Raw genomic sequence first — 17,615 nt, forward strand, 5'->3', positions numbered from 1 at the left:
TATTGAAGGAACTATGGGTGGTTCAGCATACTGGGAATTATGGCATAAGAACCTGTTTCAGTCTTGTTTAAACACAAAACAATGTGAGCGGGTAATTACTCCAGAAGACTTAAAGGTGGATCTGCAAAATATAACATTGCGTGCATTAAATATTTTGTAAAAAGCATTTTAATTGTTACTGTTCTAACAGAAAAAAACAATGTCACATAAAAAACGAATTTGGAGTTTGGGTGCTTTGAAAGGCACACAAAAGTTTGGGCATCCCTTGCCAAATACTTAGTTAATTTTCTGAAACGTAGGAAACAATTAATGCAGGAATCAGCAGTGAGTATTTGCAAATGTTAATGCACAGTTACATTTTATTTCACCAACTTTAAAACATCGGAACAGAGATAATCGTAATTGGGGCATGTGCAAAAGTGAGGGAGCCCTAGTTAATACATATCAAGTTGTGTATGCCTTTTGTCTTTCCGTTCTTGTTGTAGAGAATGCACCTTTAACTTTACTAAGGGTAAATGATATGGTAGATAAGCCCCTATTGTATACAAGTCATTTATGTGTAATTAAATGTATTCGTATAATTCATTTTAAATATCTGTTTTTATGTGTTCTTATATTTCAGTGTGCAAATATCGGCCCTGCAGATTACAACTACGATGAGACAATCAGTACTTTGAGATATGCAAACAGAGCCAAAAATATCAAAAATAAAGCTAGAATTAATGAAGACCCCAAGGATGCGTTATTACGAGAGTTTCAAAAAGAAATTGAAGATCTCAAAAAGAAGTTGGAGGAAGGTAATGTGGAACCGCTTACATTGCTGTGGCACATAAATGTATCTTGATCACTGCTTGTGGGGTGAGTTTTACGGCAGCTCTTTCTGTTAGTGAGATGCAACCTGTGGTGATCCCATGGTGTTCTGATCACTGCTTCTCCGCAATTGAGATAAAAAAGTCACTTACATGTCATAGTCATTGGACTGAGGGAGTTCCTAATACATGAAAACATGAGAGAAGATACACTAGAAGCAAACTTTATATGTACCTGTGATCTCTTCTAGGAGAAGATGTTTCCGGTTCTGATGACAGTGGCACAGAGGATGATGATGATGAAGATGGAGAAATTGGAGAAGATGGAGAAAAGAAAAAAAAGCGAAGGGGTAAACTAGAAACAATTTTTTTTTGCTAGTGTAAAGAATTAAAAGCCACACATACGAAACAAGGCTAAATGTTGTGAGCTGTAGTGCTAAATCTACATTGCCATTGCAGTTGTATTTGGCTGTCATGGAGAAATATTTCTAGGCCTTGCATTTATTAGTAATTTGAATTCAGTAAAAAAAAAAACATTTGAGGAATTAGAAACTGACCCTTGTTGCAGTTTCCCAGATTGAGGATGTAGTGTCTGCCAAAGCCATGTCTCCGGTTCATCGGAAGGAAATCGCTATAGAAGGATAACACTGCGTTTTATTCTGCCATATACCATGGAAACAGCTAGGACTTATGTTTTTGTGACCTTCTGGTCTGTAGCTAAATATTAGGAAGATTTAAGCGAACATTGAAATTCATTATTATTTAACAATTTGGGATTTTCCTCCTTGTACTGCCTCTTTCCAAACTACTAGGGACAATAAACGTAGTAATTAGAAAGTCACTCTGCTTTCGGGTTTCTTGTCTGGCATTCAAATTAATACTTCAGCTCTCCCCAATCTTTGGAGAAACAGAATTTAGTAGTGGAAATCAATATTAACCAAGAATACTTACTAAAAGTTGGATTTAAAGGAATTGTTCAGTGTAAAAATAAAAACTGGGTAAATAGATAGGCTGTGCAAAATAAAAAATGTTTCTAATATAGTTAGTTAGCCAAAAATGTAATGTATAAAGGCTGGAATGACTGGATGTCTAATATAATAGCCAGAGCCCTACTTCCTGCTTTTCAGCTCTCTTGGTTTACACAGACTGGTTACCAGGCAGTAACCAATCAGAGACTTGAGGGTGGGCCACATGGGTCATATCTGTTGCTTTTGAATCTGAGATGAGGATCAATTGCAAACTCACTGAACAGAAATGTACCATGTGGGCCCCCATTAAGTCGCTGGCTAACTCAGAGTTATAGAGCTGAAAAGCTATCAGGCAACTAATCTCCCCGATTCTGCCAGTGTGTCCTTACCCTACGTGTTTGCTTTTGAATATGAGTTGCATGATAAGGATCAATTGCAAACTTGAACAGTTATGTCCCATGTGAGCCCCCTTAAAGTTGCTGACTAACTCAAAGTTAGAGAGCTGAAAAGCAGGAAGTAGTGTTCTAGCTATTATGTTAGACATCCAGTCACTCCAGCCTTTATACATTAAGTTTAACTATATTAGAAACATTTTTTATTTTGCACAGCCTATCTACCCATTTTTTATTTTTTCACCGAACTGATCCTTTAAATAGTATGTTTCAATTGGATACTGTACAAAAGGCACAACATTAGTTTTCCCATCTTGTCTCTCTTCTCATGACTTGTGTTTTCCATGCTATTTTCTGGGGACGTCTCTTTTTCCAGGCAGCAGCAGTAGCAGTTCAGACTCCACAGTGATAGAGAGACCAGTGGATAAATGCTTACCTAGTGAGTGGCATCTCATAGGCTGCGTAAGAAACCACCTCCTATGCTCCCCTTTTGGTTGCTGCGCTTTTGCCTGCAATGTGAACCATGTGGCTGGAGGAATATCCCATTGCATGTTTTCCTTTCACACTGACCCCCCACGACTTATTTGCTGCCGCAGATGAGGGTCTGCTATCAACATTTTCCATTATGGAAATTTGCTTAAAGGAAAACTATACCCCTCAAACAATATAGGTCTCTATAAAAAGATATTGCATAAAACAGCTCATATGTAAAACCCTGCTTCATGTAAATAAACCATTTTCATAATAATATACTTTTTTAGTAGTATGTGCCATTGGGTAATCATAAATAGAAAAAAATAAGTGCAGCTCCCTGGGATCGTAGGATTCACTGTGCACACAAACATACAGGTCCGGACTGAGAATTAAAATAGGCCCTGGCATTTCAGGTACACAGAGGCCCAATTAGCCCACACAGAGGCCCAATCAGCTCTCCATCAGCCCACTAAATACTGACTTTCTATGGCACCTTATAGCAGCCCCTCTGGCATTTGCCAGAACCCACAGATTGCCAGTCCGGGCCTGCAAACATACCAAACAAATAATACGTTAGCTCTCATGAGCCAATTAACAGACAGGTTTGTGTCTTTTGCTTCAACACTTCTTCCTGTTACAGGTACAGTTGTAGTATTTCTGATCAGGTGATCTCCGAGGCAGCACACAGACCATCACAAAATGGTGGTTCAAGGCAAGAGATGTAAAAGGGCAATATTTACTTAAATATATATTCCAGTTTGGTAAGATTCTTTAATATGCCACCTTATTTGTTATAAGCTGTTTTGTTGCTCAAGTATTCATTTTGGGGGTATAGTTTTCCTTTAATGCAGCAGCAATGCCGTTTGGTTTAGGAACATGATATTGTACATGCTTGATGGAACACTGTTATGCCACAATTTGCTGCACCCCTCACTTGGTGCTGGTGTGAAACTGCCAGATTGGACACATTTTGTTCAATGTTCTGAAATGTCATTTTTATTTTTGCATGGAATTATCAAGTGTCTAGGAATTCACTAGATTTCTTTTTGGGTAAAATAAATAAAAATGTCAGTTTGGTTATTAGGTAGCTCCTGGGAAATAAAATAATTTGCTAGCAATACCATCTGTATATTTTAGTATTCAATGCACTGTGGTAACTTGAGAGAGGTCCTTTATTTTGGTTTGTCTGAGGAGCATGGCTTGGCAACTGTAATGGGATGTGCTTAATATTAAACTCCTCCAAAGGTAATATTCCTGTTTTTTGCATGTGTATTTTCAGAGCACTTTCTTTTTTGCTGTTATAATTCTCCCCATCTCTTAATATTTCCACCTAACTAATTACATTTTTTAAAGTTTTTTTTTATGGGATATTTTTTGCTGTGTTCTGCACATTTTACTTGTCTCTTTTACTTTGCCTAAAGCATATGTCTTTTCTTTGTATTCTTTTTATAGTAACTATCACTACACGTGGCAATCACTTCTATAGAATAATTAATCCTACTGCAACAGAAGTGGTTGGGCTGTTTAGCTAATTATCTATAAAACAACGAACTTAAAAGAGAAGGAAAGATATAATTTCTGGAGGTGTCAATTTGTTAGGCACTCCCCAGTGACTATAAACATTTCCCTTAGGCTGATGCTCCTGTTCACAAGGATACAAGGAACAGAATCGTAAGAAGCCCCACCTAAATATACATAGTGAGCAAAAATGTTCTTTGGGTACAAAATAGAGCATACCATACCCATATCATATTGCTAATAGTAAGAGAATATTGGCATGGAGTCTGCAGCAGCTCTAAAAATACTGCTCTGGGCTCAGGAATTTTGCTCAGTTGCTTCATAACCCAGGTCAATAAAAGTAGTGCACTAAGATGAACTCTTTATGCAGGAGGCTTCTGAATGGAGAGGATTACTGCATCAAGAGCTCTTGATTTTACCCATCAATAGCTCTCCTTGCCTTTCTCAGAAACTTTTCATTTTTTTTTTACAGGACCTATTTCTTAAAAAAAAAAGTTATGCTAAACAGTACATGTGCTTAAAGGGATACTGTACAAAACATGTTTTTTTTCAAAATGCATCAGTTAATAGTGCTGCTCCAGCAGACTTCTGTGTTGAAATCTGTTTTTCAAAAGAGCTAACAGATTTTCAAATTCAAATTTTGAAATCTGACATGGGGCTAGACATATTGTCAGTTTCCCCGGTGCCCCCAGTCATGTGACTTGTGCTTTGATAAACTTCAGTCACTCTTTACTGCTGTACTGCAAGTTGGAGCGATATCACCCCCTCCCTTCCCCCTAACAGCTCATCAGCAGAACAATGAGAAGGGAACCAGATAACAGCTCCCTGATACAAGATAACAGCTCCCTGGTAGAACATCACTCAATAGTAAAAGTTCCACTGCAACGCCTATAGTTCAAGTCGAAGAAACAATAGCTTATCTAAAAGCAGTTCCATCATGAAGTGCTGGCTCTTTCTGAAAGCACATGACCAGGCAAAATGACCTGAGATCGCTGCCTACACACCAATATTACAAGTATAAAAAAAAATACACTTGCTGGTTCAAGAATGAAATTTTATTTGGTAAAAATGATTTGCAAACAGTGTCATTTTAGAAATAAAAATTACACCATAAAAACCAAGACATAATCCATTTTAATTATGCTTTCCTTTCAATGTGTTAATAGCGTGCAAGTCAAGTTGGTTGGCACTTGAACATTCTCGATCTCTGATTCATGCTGGAATTTGTTTGGCACACCCAGGAAAACGACTGATCTGTTTTACTCAATTTAACAATTTTCACCTAGCAAACCAGTGACCCCCTGCTATTGTCTGAAGCAAGGAACAATTGTTAGGTCAATGAACCTCAACTAATAAAATAATGATCTGGCACTAGATAGGACATAATCCGAACCCTAAAGTACAATCTACTTTTTTATTTTTACAAGCACAATCAAAGTAAATCATTGTGCACTGAAAAGCCCACTGTATAAACAAACCCCTTTGCCCCAGGCTACAGCCAGTTAGGGTCTTGGATAAGGAGCAGCTCATTATATAAGGAGCTTTTCAATTGACTGCTGAATTGTATTGATTTAACTACACAACAAGCATACACAGAGCGTTATTGCTGCTACCTCTATGGCCAGTGAAGGATGTTCTTGGCATGTTAAGCTGGCTGTAAATTTTAATGAGCAATTTCAGCAACCAATGTATTAAATTGTTTTGCAGTTGCTCCTAACTGACTTCAATTCAGGGAGAGTGCACAATTGCAATGTTCTGCACGGGGACAGGTACTTGGGGCCATCCATATTGGGCGGATACATTTCCTGAAACCATCTCTTCCATGTTCCATCCCGCCTTCTGCCTATTTTCTAATGATGTCACTTGCATGTTTTGCAACGGGTGGGGGTAGCGGATAAATCTGTTACAGGCTGGGTAGCGGTCTAAAAGGGCGTCTGCACAATTACACATCCAGGTCTCTATTCAGCACTGCTGAAAATATGTCTTAAAGTCGGTGAGTCTTTTTGAGCTATATTTTTAAAAACATTTTACAAAAATGCTGCTATAAGGATTGGCATCTCCAGCTACAAAGTAAGTTTGGTTGAAGTTTCATCCATCAAGTTCAACCGATTAAGTCATATATATATAAATATATATAGAGGAAGGTAGAAAAACACAATTTGAAACCTCTACAATTTGCCTCAGAGGGGGAAAACATTCCTTCCTGACACCAAAATGCCAATCGGACTAGTCCCTGGATCAACTTGTACTATGAGCTATCTTCCATGACCCTGTTTTCCTTCATTTGCTAAAAAACCATCATACCCCTACTTAAAGCTATCTAATGTATCAGCCTGTACGACTGATTCAGGTAGAGCATTCTACAACTACATTTGTCTGTTGTGGGATAACATTAAGGTATCCATCTGCCGTACCTTACTAATAAAGACCTTAATTAATCTGGTGTAGAGATATATGCTGAAAGCAAATCTAGTAGGGCTTATTCATTAATACATTTGAATTGTTATTTCCAAAGGGTTCTGTCCTTGCAGTGGATGAAATTCTAAATGCTGGTCGATATATTTCAGCATAGTGCTGACCCATCGTGCAGGAGTTTTAGCTAGAACTAACAACCTGCTCACAGACCTGGCAAACTCCTGGCACTGGAGTGCATTATCTCAGATTTGTTGGTCCCCCTGCTGCCCTAGGCTTTGGAGTATTCCAGATAGCAGGATGCTGGGTTAAGTATCCAGTACCTGTATTTATAAATGGGATATATGCGCTCTTAAATAGAAACCTATTTGTAACCTTAACCTTTTGCCTTGAACACACCGTAATACTTACCTTTTTAATACGATAATAGAGTGATGTCATTTTCTTTTTTTCCCCTGTTTTTGTGCCAATGCTGCCTACCTGTGAATTTAATTGCATCATCCATTTAATGCAAGAGCAAGCAGGTTTGTGTGAAGGGTTTTCTCTCACTCACTGTAAGCAACGAGAGCTTTATGGATAACATTTCTTTGCTCTTCTGTCTCAGTTGTGCTTCTATTTCTTCTAATATTCTGTGCTTATTAACTGCCTTCTAATGTTTTCTTTACTTCCTTTTATGCATCCTAGTGGCATGCACACGCTGACATTTCTTTTCCATGACTACAGGATCTGCTTTTTTATTGGGTTGCAATTTCTGAGCATATTTTTTCCCAAAGTGTAAATAAAGGATCTGATAATCTTATTTACGAGTGTGAAATAATTGCTTGACACCGTCACTTTATGGTTTATCATGTATCAGACTACTGAATGAATGGTTGCTGATATCTTATAGGCAAAAAGAAAGGCTCCCCAGATAAGATGGCAGAGATGCAAGCTAGAATTGACGAGGAAAGGAAAGTTCTCGAAGCTAAACTTGATATGGAAGAAGAGGAAAGGAACAAGGCTAGAGCAGAGCTGGAAAGGAGAGAAAAGGATCTGTTTAAGGCACAGTAAGTATAACAACTCGGCATAGAAGATGATCACACTGGGGGAGATTGGGCAGCAGGATATTTGGCTGGCACAGACAGATATAGTTAAGCAGGATCCACATTGCTTCCTTTCCTATGGAAGGAAGCAAAGTGGCTATGCTTGCTAGATTAAAGGGACATTAAAGAACGGGGAGGCACATTTATCAAGGGTCGAATTTCGAATTCATGTGAGTTTTTTAAAACTCCCATAAATTAGAAATCGGACCAATCTAAATGTATTAATAAAGTCGAATTTTCTCAGCTCGGACGAATTGAATCGACCCGAAAACTCAAATCGAATTTGATTCCAATTAGAAAAACTTGATTCAAATTTAAAAAAACTCGATTGTCATGAGAAAAAAACCTCAAATGTTAGGAGAAAAAAAACTTGACTTTTAGGAAAGCTGCAAACATCACTAAATGTGCACTTTTTGCATGGCAGGCACTTGACTTGTTTTCGGGTAATATGAAGTGGGAGAGTTCTGTATAGATTCTAGTAATATTTAACAGCCCCACTTACCATGCTTCCTATTGAGCTTAAGACAAAAGACTTATTTTCAGACAAGAACATCAATCGCTGCTTGAGAAATTATCTGCTTTGGAGAAGAAGGTCATTGTTGGAGGAGTGGATTTGCTGGCCAAAGCAGAGGAACAAGAGAAACTTCTAGATGAATCAAATTTTGAACTTGAAGAGCGGAGAAAGCGAGCAGAGAAACTGCGCAGAGAGTTAGAGGAAAAAGAGGTATTCAGAACAGGCAAATCATTCTTTCCCAAGCAACAGTTTTGTCTTGTTTAAAAGAACACAAATGGGAAATATTACAGGCTTGATTTTCTTTAAAATAAAAAAAAAACATGTAGACGAGGAAGTTTATCTTTTATCAATTACATTTTCATAAATTGTACATTATAATCATCTAAGACAATTTCTCTCCTTTTCACTTGGGGTACACCTCAGGGAACCCTCAACTTGGAGATGAGGACACTAAAATGAAAGAGAAGTTGTTGCCCTTTCTTGTAGTTTTTTTTAATTTTCTCTTAACTAGATTGGGGGACACAGGAACCATGGGTGCCATGCCAGAAAAAGGGGCCAGAGTTTACTTTCCAGAGCCACCCACCCAGCTAAGAATCATTCTATACCCTGGACGTGCGCTTATAGCCTGAAATAGAAGTTGTTGCCCCTTCTTGTGGTTTTTCTTTATTTTTTAATTATTTTACTCAGTTCTGGTGAGAGTCCATGTATGGGACTAAAACATGATTGATAAACAGTTTAAGATTGGGCAATGGATGTGGTATTCTCTCAGCGGATCTGCATGGCTCTGCCATATGATCCAATTGCAGCAACCTGGATCTACATGGGAATGGACATCGCAGAAAAAGAAAATTAGAAGGCGCACACCCAAACAATATATACATACGGGACTCCCCAGGAGAGTCACCAAGATAACAGGAATGTTGTAGAAAATACAAAGATTGCACACTCAAAATAAATGAAAACAAATTATTTATTACATCAAAAAGCTAAATTACAAAGTGGCCCCAAAGCATAGGCCATACGCATTTCGACCAAAAAGGTCTTCATCAGGGGTAAAAAAATACAAAACGAATCAAAGAAAAGGCAGGGAATGGACAGCTTGAATTTTTTTTCCGTAGATGCCATTTACATGTTTACTGTGTGATTTTCTGGGGCCAAGAAACTTGAGACAAGCTGTTTGTATTGGACATTGTATTGAAATCTGCGATTCCAAATTTTGCACCAGTACTTTAATACTATGAAATATCTTTACTGTTGACAGCAAGAGCGTTTGGATATTGAAGAGAAATATACAAGTTTACAGGAGGAGGCCCAAGGTAAAACCAAAAAACTGAAGAAAGTATGGACTATGTTGATGGCTGCAAAGTCAGAGGTGAGAACTGGTGTCTTTTTTCTCAACGGTATATAGTCTTTTAATGTATTTGCAACTTATTAAATACAGAATGCACTGGAAGCATTGTGCTGCTCTTAATGAGGTTTAAAGTGGAAGGGGCTACTTGTGGACATATTGATTCTCATACCTATAACATGTATTAAATATTTATAACTTCTTTTCCTTTTAGATGGCAGATCTGCAACAAGAGCACCAAAGAGAGATAGAGGGTTTGCTGGAGAACATCAGGCAGCTCAGTCGAGAGCTGCGACTTCAGATGAACATAATTGATAGCTTTATTCCACAGGAATATCAGGTAACCAACTGATTTAATGTCATTTCAATGTAATTCCTTTTTATAGTGATGCTCACTTGTCAACCCTTCTGCGGTATTAAAGAACAAGTAAACTCTTTTTTTTTTTTAATTAAAAATATCTCCCCAGAATAACCTCTCATCCTGCATTCGGCCTTGTGTAATTTCTAAATCATAAGTAGCTCATTTCAGCCAGTTCCTGGTCTAACGTGAAGCCCCACCCCTTTTATCTGTCTTCACAGTGAGAGGTGATCTTAGAAAAGGGGGTGGAGCTACACACTATACATGGAACTAGCTGAAATGAGCTGCTTGTGATTTAGTGATTTTTAGTAGGTCTAAGCATGAGTTCAGTATTTCATACTTAAGGCTTTAGATCAACCACACAGTGGCAGCAGACAACCTAAAATGCTGTAACGCAACCTTAATCATTTGTTTAACCTGCGTACTTTCCTTTATATGACATTCACTCTGACTTAACATCTCTCCTTTGGCCCAATCTATATCCAGTGGCTACAGCTATTAGAGAAACCTTATGCGAATCAGATGTAAATTATTATTTTGCCACTGCATCACAGCCTAAGACTTTGTCTTTTATATCATTATTAACTCTTTGATGACTTCATGGTCATGTGGGTGGGAGGGGGGGTATACATTGATCTCTCTGGACTCCACTCTGGGGCAATAATCATCTCCCTCACTTTCATGGGCTTCCAGATATTGCCAGATGGTGAATGTAAAACCAATGATTTTTGAGGCAAGAACTGCACCCCCCCCCCCGAGCATGCTTCTTAGGTTCCTACAGCTGTGTCATGCTTTCAATTAGCTTAGCCAAAACTACCCTTGAGACCTACCTCGACAGACAAGACCTGACTTAACCGCTCTCCTGGTTTTATATTATATTGTCTTCCTCAGTTCCCTGTCCTCTTGAAAAAAACTAAAATGAAATAACAGAGAGACATCCCTGGGTTGGATGATGAGATGTGGTCCGACACTCTTAAAATGGTTCCAGAAATATCCATCTCCATGAGACTAGATACATACAGATAAAATTCTTAAACAGAGCGTACTTGACCCCTTACCTCTTTGCCAAAATCTATGACAATGTGTCCGACCTATGTCCCGAGTGCAGGGTTGAGATAGGCACTCTGTTTTATGTCTTCTGTGTCCTGCAGGGCAATACAGAGGTTCTTGGGCGATGTGTTACATTTTTTAATGAAAAGCTTGAACTGCCAAATATATGCTCTCATGGACTTTGTTTACTAGGGATAACGGGTGATCTAAACTCCGGTCCTACTCCAGACTATACTATTTACTAGGGATGCACCGAATCCAGAATTCGGTTCAGGATTCGGCCTTTTTCAGCAGGATTCAGCTGAATCCTTATGCCTGGCTGAACCGAATCCTAACTTGTATATGTAAATTATGGGCGGAAAGGGAAATCGTGTAACTCTTTGTCAGAAAACAACGAAGTAAAAATGTTTCCTCCACTTTTTCCCCTTCCTTTGCATATGCAAATTAGGATTTTGTATTCGGCCAAATCTTTCATGTAGGATTCGGGGATTCAGCCGAATCTCAAATAGTGGATTTGGTGCATCCCTACTATTTACAGCTGCTTTGCTGTGCCAAAAAGGCCATTCTACTGCACAGGAAATTTCTGAACCCCCCCCCCTTTGCTTTATTATTGGCAAAAATTGGTGAACGATGCCCTCCCAAGCCAGAAACTGACCTATATAGCCAGGGGTTGCCCAGAGGAATTAAATGCTATATGGGATACCTGGTTGGACTTGCAAAATGTTTCTGAAATATTCCTTATCCTTAACATTTGTAATCTTTGCTATTTGTTGGGAAAAATATAAAAAAAAATTAAATCTTATTAAAAAAAATCAAAAAAAAAAATCTTTGTGAGATCAAATTTTAGGAAATTTCCTTGGCCAGATAGAAAGCATAACTATCTATAATTTTATAGCTGTGCCCATGATCTGCAGCACTCCATGTTAAAGGGGGGTTCACCCTTACGTGAACTTTTAGAATGTTATAGAATGACCAATTCTAAGCAAAGTTTCATTTGGTCTTCATTATTTATTTATTGTTTACCTTCTTCTTCTGACTCTTTTCAGCTTTCAAATGGGGGTCACTGACCCCATCTAAAAAACAAATGCTCCGTAATTCTACAAATGTATTGTTATTGCTAATTGTTATTACTCATCTTTCTATTCAGGCCTCTCCTATTCATATTCTAGTCTTATATTCAAATCAGTGCATGGTTGCTAGGGTAATTTGGACCCTAGCAACCAGACTGCTGAAATTGCAAACTGGAGAGTTGCTGAATAAAAAGCTAAATAACTCAAAAACCACAAATAATAAAAAATTAAACCCAATTACAAATTATCTCAGAATATCATGCTAAAGTTAACTCAAAGGTGAAAAACCCCTTTAAGTTTATTCTGTATGTTTTTTTAGGAAATGATTGAAAATTACGTTCACTGGAATGAAGATATTGGAGAATGGCAACTGGTACGTGTCTGGGCCTAGAACACATTTCTAAAAATCACCTAGAATATCTGTTAACTAAATCTAACATTTATTTTGTCTTTCTTTCTAAGAAATGTGTGGCCTACACAGGAAACAACATGAGAAAACAGACTCCAGTACCAGACAAGAAAGAAAAAGATGTAAGATGATTCTTATCTCAGTGAATTAAGTTTTATGTGGGGATGCAAGTGGAGACCATAGGAAGTTCCCGTTATAAAAAAAACTTCGGGTGACTAATGCAGTTTTGCAAATCTCAGATAAGGTTTGGTTTTTCAGTTAATAAATGATACCTCCACATTTTTTAGTATCCTTATATACAGCATCGGTTACTGAATTTCTGATTCATGTACAGGAGGTATAGATTGCATTTTATTAAATGTAAATAAAATGCAGGGTCGTTAACTGTTTCAGCACAATAACCCCCCCCCCCCAAAGCACATATTAATGTCCGTAGCTTTTAGCAGTCCTGCATAGGTTGTCACATAAGGCTGGGATCTTAAAGTAAATCTTCATTGCCTTATGGTGGCTTTAGTTAAAAGATTTAGGGTAGATTACAGGTATGGGACCTGTTAGCCAGAGTGCTCAGGACCTCCTAGAAAAAAAAAACCTAGAAAATCATGTAAACACCAAATTAAACCCAACAGGCTGGTTTTGCATCCAATAAGGATTAATTATATCTTAGTGTGGATCAAGTACAGGGTACTGTTTTTTATATAAAAGGAAATCATTTGGATATAAGTGAGTCTATGGGAGATGGCCTTTCTGTAATTTGGAGCTTTCTGGAAAATGGGTTTCCAGGTAATGTGTCCCATACCTGTACCTTAAGTACAATGTTGTTAAATTATATTCAAGCCATTACTTGATATTGTTTTCTCGAGTTTGACTCTCTTTAATATTGTAGCATGTTCTGATCATCCTCTGATTTACAAGCTGCACAGTGGCTGATATATATATACAGATATGGGATCCAGTATCCAGAAAGCTCTGAAGGTCATCTCCCATAGACTCCATTTTATCCAAATAATTCAGATTTTTAAAAATGATTTCCTTTTTCTATGTAATAATAAAACAGTACCTTGTACTTGATCCCAACTAAGCTATATATATATTCCCTTGTTTGTTATAGTTATACATGAGCAGTGACCAGCTCCATGTTGTAGCTCCCACCCCTCCCAGCTATAGTCAGGTGATCCCACTGGTGTCTAATAAAAGGGCAGCCAAGTTTGGGAGTTTTACTTTGAAAGCAGCTAGTAAGTTGCAGGTAAAACTTAGTCCCTTTGTAAAATGTATAATTAAGCAATTGAATTCTTAATGAATCAGTTGAAAATTAAGCGTAGGACTGGCCAGATATGGGATGACTTTGACGTAGTTGGCCAGCTTAAATATATTGCAATATATGGACAAACAATCCCTGTGTTGTTTAAAGGGTAAGGCATTTTTTAGTAGCAGTATGCACAAAATGTCTGTCTTAAATATATTGATAATGGGTTGAGTGCAGAGGACCTCTTGTAGTTGACTATATATATATATATATATATATATATATATATATATATATATATATATATAAAATTATGTTATGAGAAAAGTTATCATGTACTGTCCCTTTAAAAATTCGAATTAGGCTATTCGCCATATAAAACCTGCCGAATTGGTGTTTTAGCCCATGGAGGACCTCCTAAAATCAATTTGTAGTCGTTTGGTGGAATATTTGGGGGGGAAAAAACTACATTTTTTTGGGTGAAAAACTCGAATTGAATTCTGTGTCTATATATTTTACAATATGGGATGGATTTATTATTCCCAATATAAATCAAATATGTTCTAATACATTATACTATAATACAGACACTATGGGGCAGATTTATCAAGGGTCGAACAAAATATTTGGAAATTCGACCATTGAATTTAAATACTTCGAATTCGATTTTCTTTCAGCGAATGTGACAATCGATCAAATTAAAATCGTTCGAACAATTCGAAGGATTTCAGCGATCGATCAAAGGATTTTAATTCGATGTGTAAAGACTTGGAGAAAGTTTGTAGAAGGTCCCCATAGGCTAACATAGCAATTCGGCAGGTTTAATATGGTGAAGTATTGAAGTCGAAGTTTTTTTAAAGAGACAGTACTTCGATTATCGAATGGTCAAATATTCTAACTATTTTTACTGCGAATCGAATTAGAAGTAAATTCGAAGTCGTAGTATCCTATTCGATGGTCGAAGTATCCCAAAAATTACTTTGAATTTCAAATTTTTTTTACTTCGAAAATTCCCTCGAATTCATTTCGACCCTTGATAAATCTGCCCCTATGTAAGCAATAATAACTAAATATCTAATAATATAATCACTGTTTTAAACTGAAAAGAGATCTACGGTTTCTTTTTTGTTTTTTGTTTTCCCCTCATCAGCCCTTTGAAGTTGACTTGTCTCACGTGTATTTGGCGTACACAGAGGAGAGTCTCCGTCAGTCCTTAATGAAGCTGGAGAGGCCAAGGACCTCAAAGGGAAAAACACGACCTAAGACGGGTAGAAGGTATGTATCTACACCCGGAAACAAAGTCCAAAGTTTAATGTAGCCACTCATATAAAATATATTCAAAGTGCATATGTTCTGGAATTTTGAAAAATCTCATTGGCAAGGACTGCACCAGTGTATTAAGGAGGTCCTGTCTAGGGATGGGTGAATTTGTTTGCCTCGTTTCGCCCAAAAAAATGACGCCCATAGACTTGTATGGCGCCTCGCAACAAAATTTTTTTTTTCGCCGTCTGCGACATTTCGCCGACAGCGAATTTTCGACGAAACGGGTCAAATTCGCCCATCCCTAGTCCTGTCCTGATGTGTCTGCCTGGACCTTAGCCTGGACACACTGGGCAAAGTTTTACTCATTTGGACACCTCACCAAATCAGTAGGGTTAATCACCCTTAAATTAACTTTTAGTATGATGTAGAGAGTGCTCTGAGACAATTTGCAATTGGTTTTCATTTTTTATTATATATGGTTTTTGAGCTATTTAGCTAATTGCATCAATGTGGTTGCTAGGGTCCAAATTGCCGTAGGAACCATTCATTGATTTGGATTAGAGACTGGAATATGAATAGGAAAGGCCCTGAACAGAAAGCTGAGAAATAAAAGGTAGCAATAACTATACATTTGTAGCCTTACAGAGCATTTGTTACTTAGATGGGGTCAGTGACCCTCATTTGAAAGCTGGAAAGAGTCAGAAGAAGGAGGCAAATAATGCAAAAACTATAATAAAAAAAATAAATACAAAGGCCAACTGAAAATTGTTTAAAATTAGAATTAAAATTAGAACATACTAAAAGTTAACTTAAAGGTAAACCACCCCTTTAACATGTACAACCAGCTTTATTTTCTGATCGTAGAGAGTGACAAATCTCTATATCCTGATTCTGTTTGTAATAGTATCCATTGCTGAATTGGTAGGTCCATTATTCACAATACAACAGGCCTTTATAACAATCCAGTCAATCCAGTTATGCACCATATAGGCTGCTATACGATGTCATTAATCCCAATAATGTTTATACTTTCTTGTTTCTCAACAGAAAGCGCTCTGCAAAGCCCGAAGCTGTGATCAACTCCTTGTTGCAGTGAATGAACTGTTTTCCCTCCCCCCCACTCAATAAGAATGAGGACGTTTGTGTGCTGGTGACCAACTAACAATTGTTGGTGTGATATAAATTGTCATTTGTTAGATTCCAAGGCATTGTGTCGGCTTCCTTTGTGTTCGAGAAGAACCATTTTACTCTTTGAATACCTGCCTCCTGTTCCCCATGCAAGTGCCAGCTGCTTTTCCAGTAAAATTCGTTTAGGTGGAGTTCCCTCCGTATGTATGGGTTAACTCTCTTCTACTTATAGTGGGAAAGTCAGCCGTACCTTCGACTTAAAGGGATATTGCATAACACAATAATGGTTTTGGTTGTCTCTGTTTACACAAACCCTTCTTATATCCTACCCACTCTTCTACTAACATCTATTCAGGCTTCTCATGGCTACTGTGGTTAAAGTGTAAGTCAAGCGATTCAGATAGAGGATTATTTATCTGGCTGCAGAGACTATTGCTGTGATAGTGATTCTGTATGTAGGGTCCCAGCTATAGTGCTTACCTTAAAGGGATACTGTTTTTTTTTTGTTTTTTTTTTCCAAAACGCAGCAGTTAATAGTGCTGCTCCAGCAGAATTCTCCACTGAAATCTGTTTTTAAAAAGAGCAAATAGATTTTTTTATATTTAATCTGACATGGAGCTAGTTATATTCTCAGTTTCCCAGCTGCCCCCTGTCATGTGCTCTGATAAAGTTCAGTCACTCTTTACTGCTATATTGCAAGTTGGAGTCATATCACCCCCCCCAGCCGCCTAACAACAGAACAATGAGAAGGTAACCAGATAACGGCTCCCTAACACAGGATAACAGCTCCCTGGTAGATATAAGAACAGCACTCAATAGTAAAATCCAGGTCCCATTGCGACATTGAGTAGGAGAAACAACAGCCTGCCAGAAAGCAGTTCCATCCTAAAGTGCTGGCTCTTTCTGAAAGCACATGGCCAGGCACCGATATTACAACAACAAAAAGTACACTTATTGGTTCAATTTGATATGGTAGAGTGAATTATTTGCAGTGTAATTTAGAAATAAAAACTACACCATAAAAATCATGTCAGAATCCCTTTAAAAATACATCCCCCATGTAGGCAGCAAAGGGAACTATGACTCTGTTCTCAAGCACATGCACTTTTTATTGAGATTTTGTCTTTTTTTATACATTTTTTTTACTAACCATTTAAATAGTATGCTTTATGTGTTATTCTTCCATGAAAAATGACTTACATTTTATTCTTTAATTACAGATATAAGGGATAATACTAGAAACCATATTTGTGTATTGATGGTTACAGTAGCAGAAGTGCTAATACTTTAGACTGGGCAACAGTGTTGGTTAACATACTATCGTGTTCCTATCCTATATAACCAGCTCCACAGACTAGATAGGTTTTTTTCTAGAGATGAGAGAGTTTTAAGAGCAAGCAAGGGAGTATGTTGCCAGGTGAGCTCCTGTGATTGGCTGCTCCTGATTTCCTACTGTATCTATCCCATTGTGCAGCACTGTCCATATGCCATCAGTGCATATAAGGAGCTGAGGATTTTCCCAGTTGTATAGGAGTATTCTTGTAACATTTTGCTGCAGGAAATGTGACAGTATTGTG

The 17,615-nt window shown here is 37.7% G+C and overlaps 1 protein-coding gene across 1 annotated transcript in view; it reads left to right on the plus strand.

Annotated features, from left to right (window-relative positions):
• The window catches only part of kif3a.L (kinesin family member 3A L homeolog), a gene marked incomplete at its 5' end in the record, with an annotated part of 28,827 nt that extends 12,821 nt beyond the window's left edge, over nt 1-16,006 (plus strand). The window contains 10 exon segments of the mRNA NM_001090799.1: nt 623-797; nt 1,061-1,159; nt 7,463-7,619; nt 8,199-8,379; nt 9,431-9,541; nt 9,732-9,857; nt 12,315-12,368; nt 12,458-12,526; nt 14,798-14,922; nt 15,958-16,006. Of these exon segments, the coding sequence (NP_001084268.1) occupies nt 623-797; nt 1,061-1,159; nt 7,463-7,619; nt 8,199-8,379; nt 9,431-9,541; nt 9,732-9,857; nt 12,315-12,368; nt 12,458-12,526; nt 14,798-14,922; nt 15,958-16,006 (1,146 nt within the window).
• Nucleotides 16,007-17,615: the final 1,609 nt, after the last annotated feature.

The sequence above is a fragment of the Xenopus laevis genome, chromosome 3L (assembly GCF_017654675.1).
Source record: "Xenopus laevis strain J_2021 chromosome 3L, Xenopus_laevis_v10.1, whole genome shotgun sequence".
NCBI classification, from domain to species: domain Eukaryota; kingdom Metazoa; phylum Chordata; class Amphibia; order Anura; family Pipidae; genus Xenopus; species Xenopus laevis.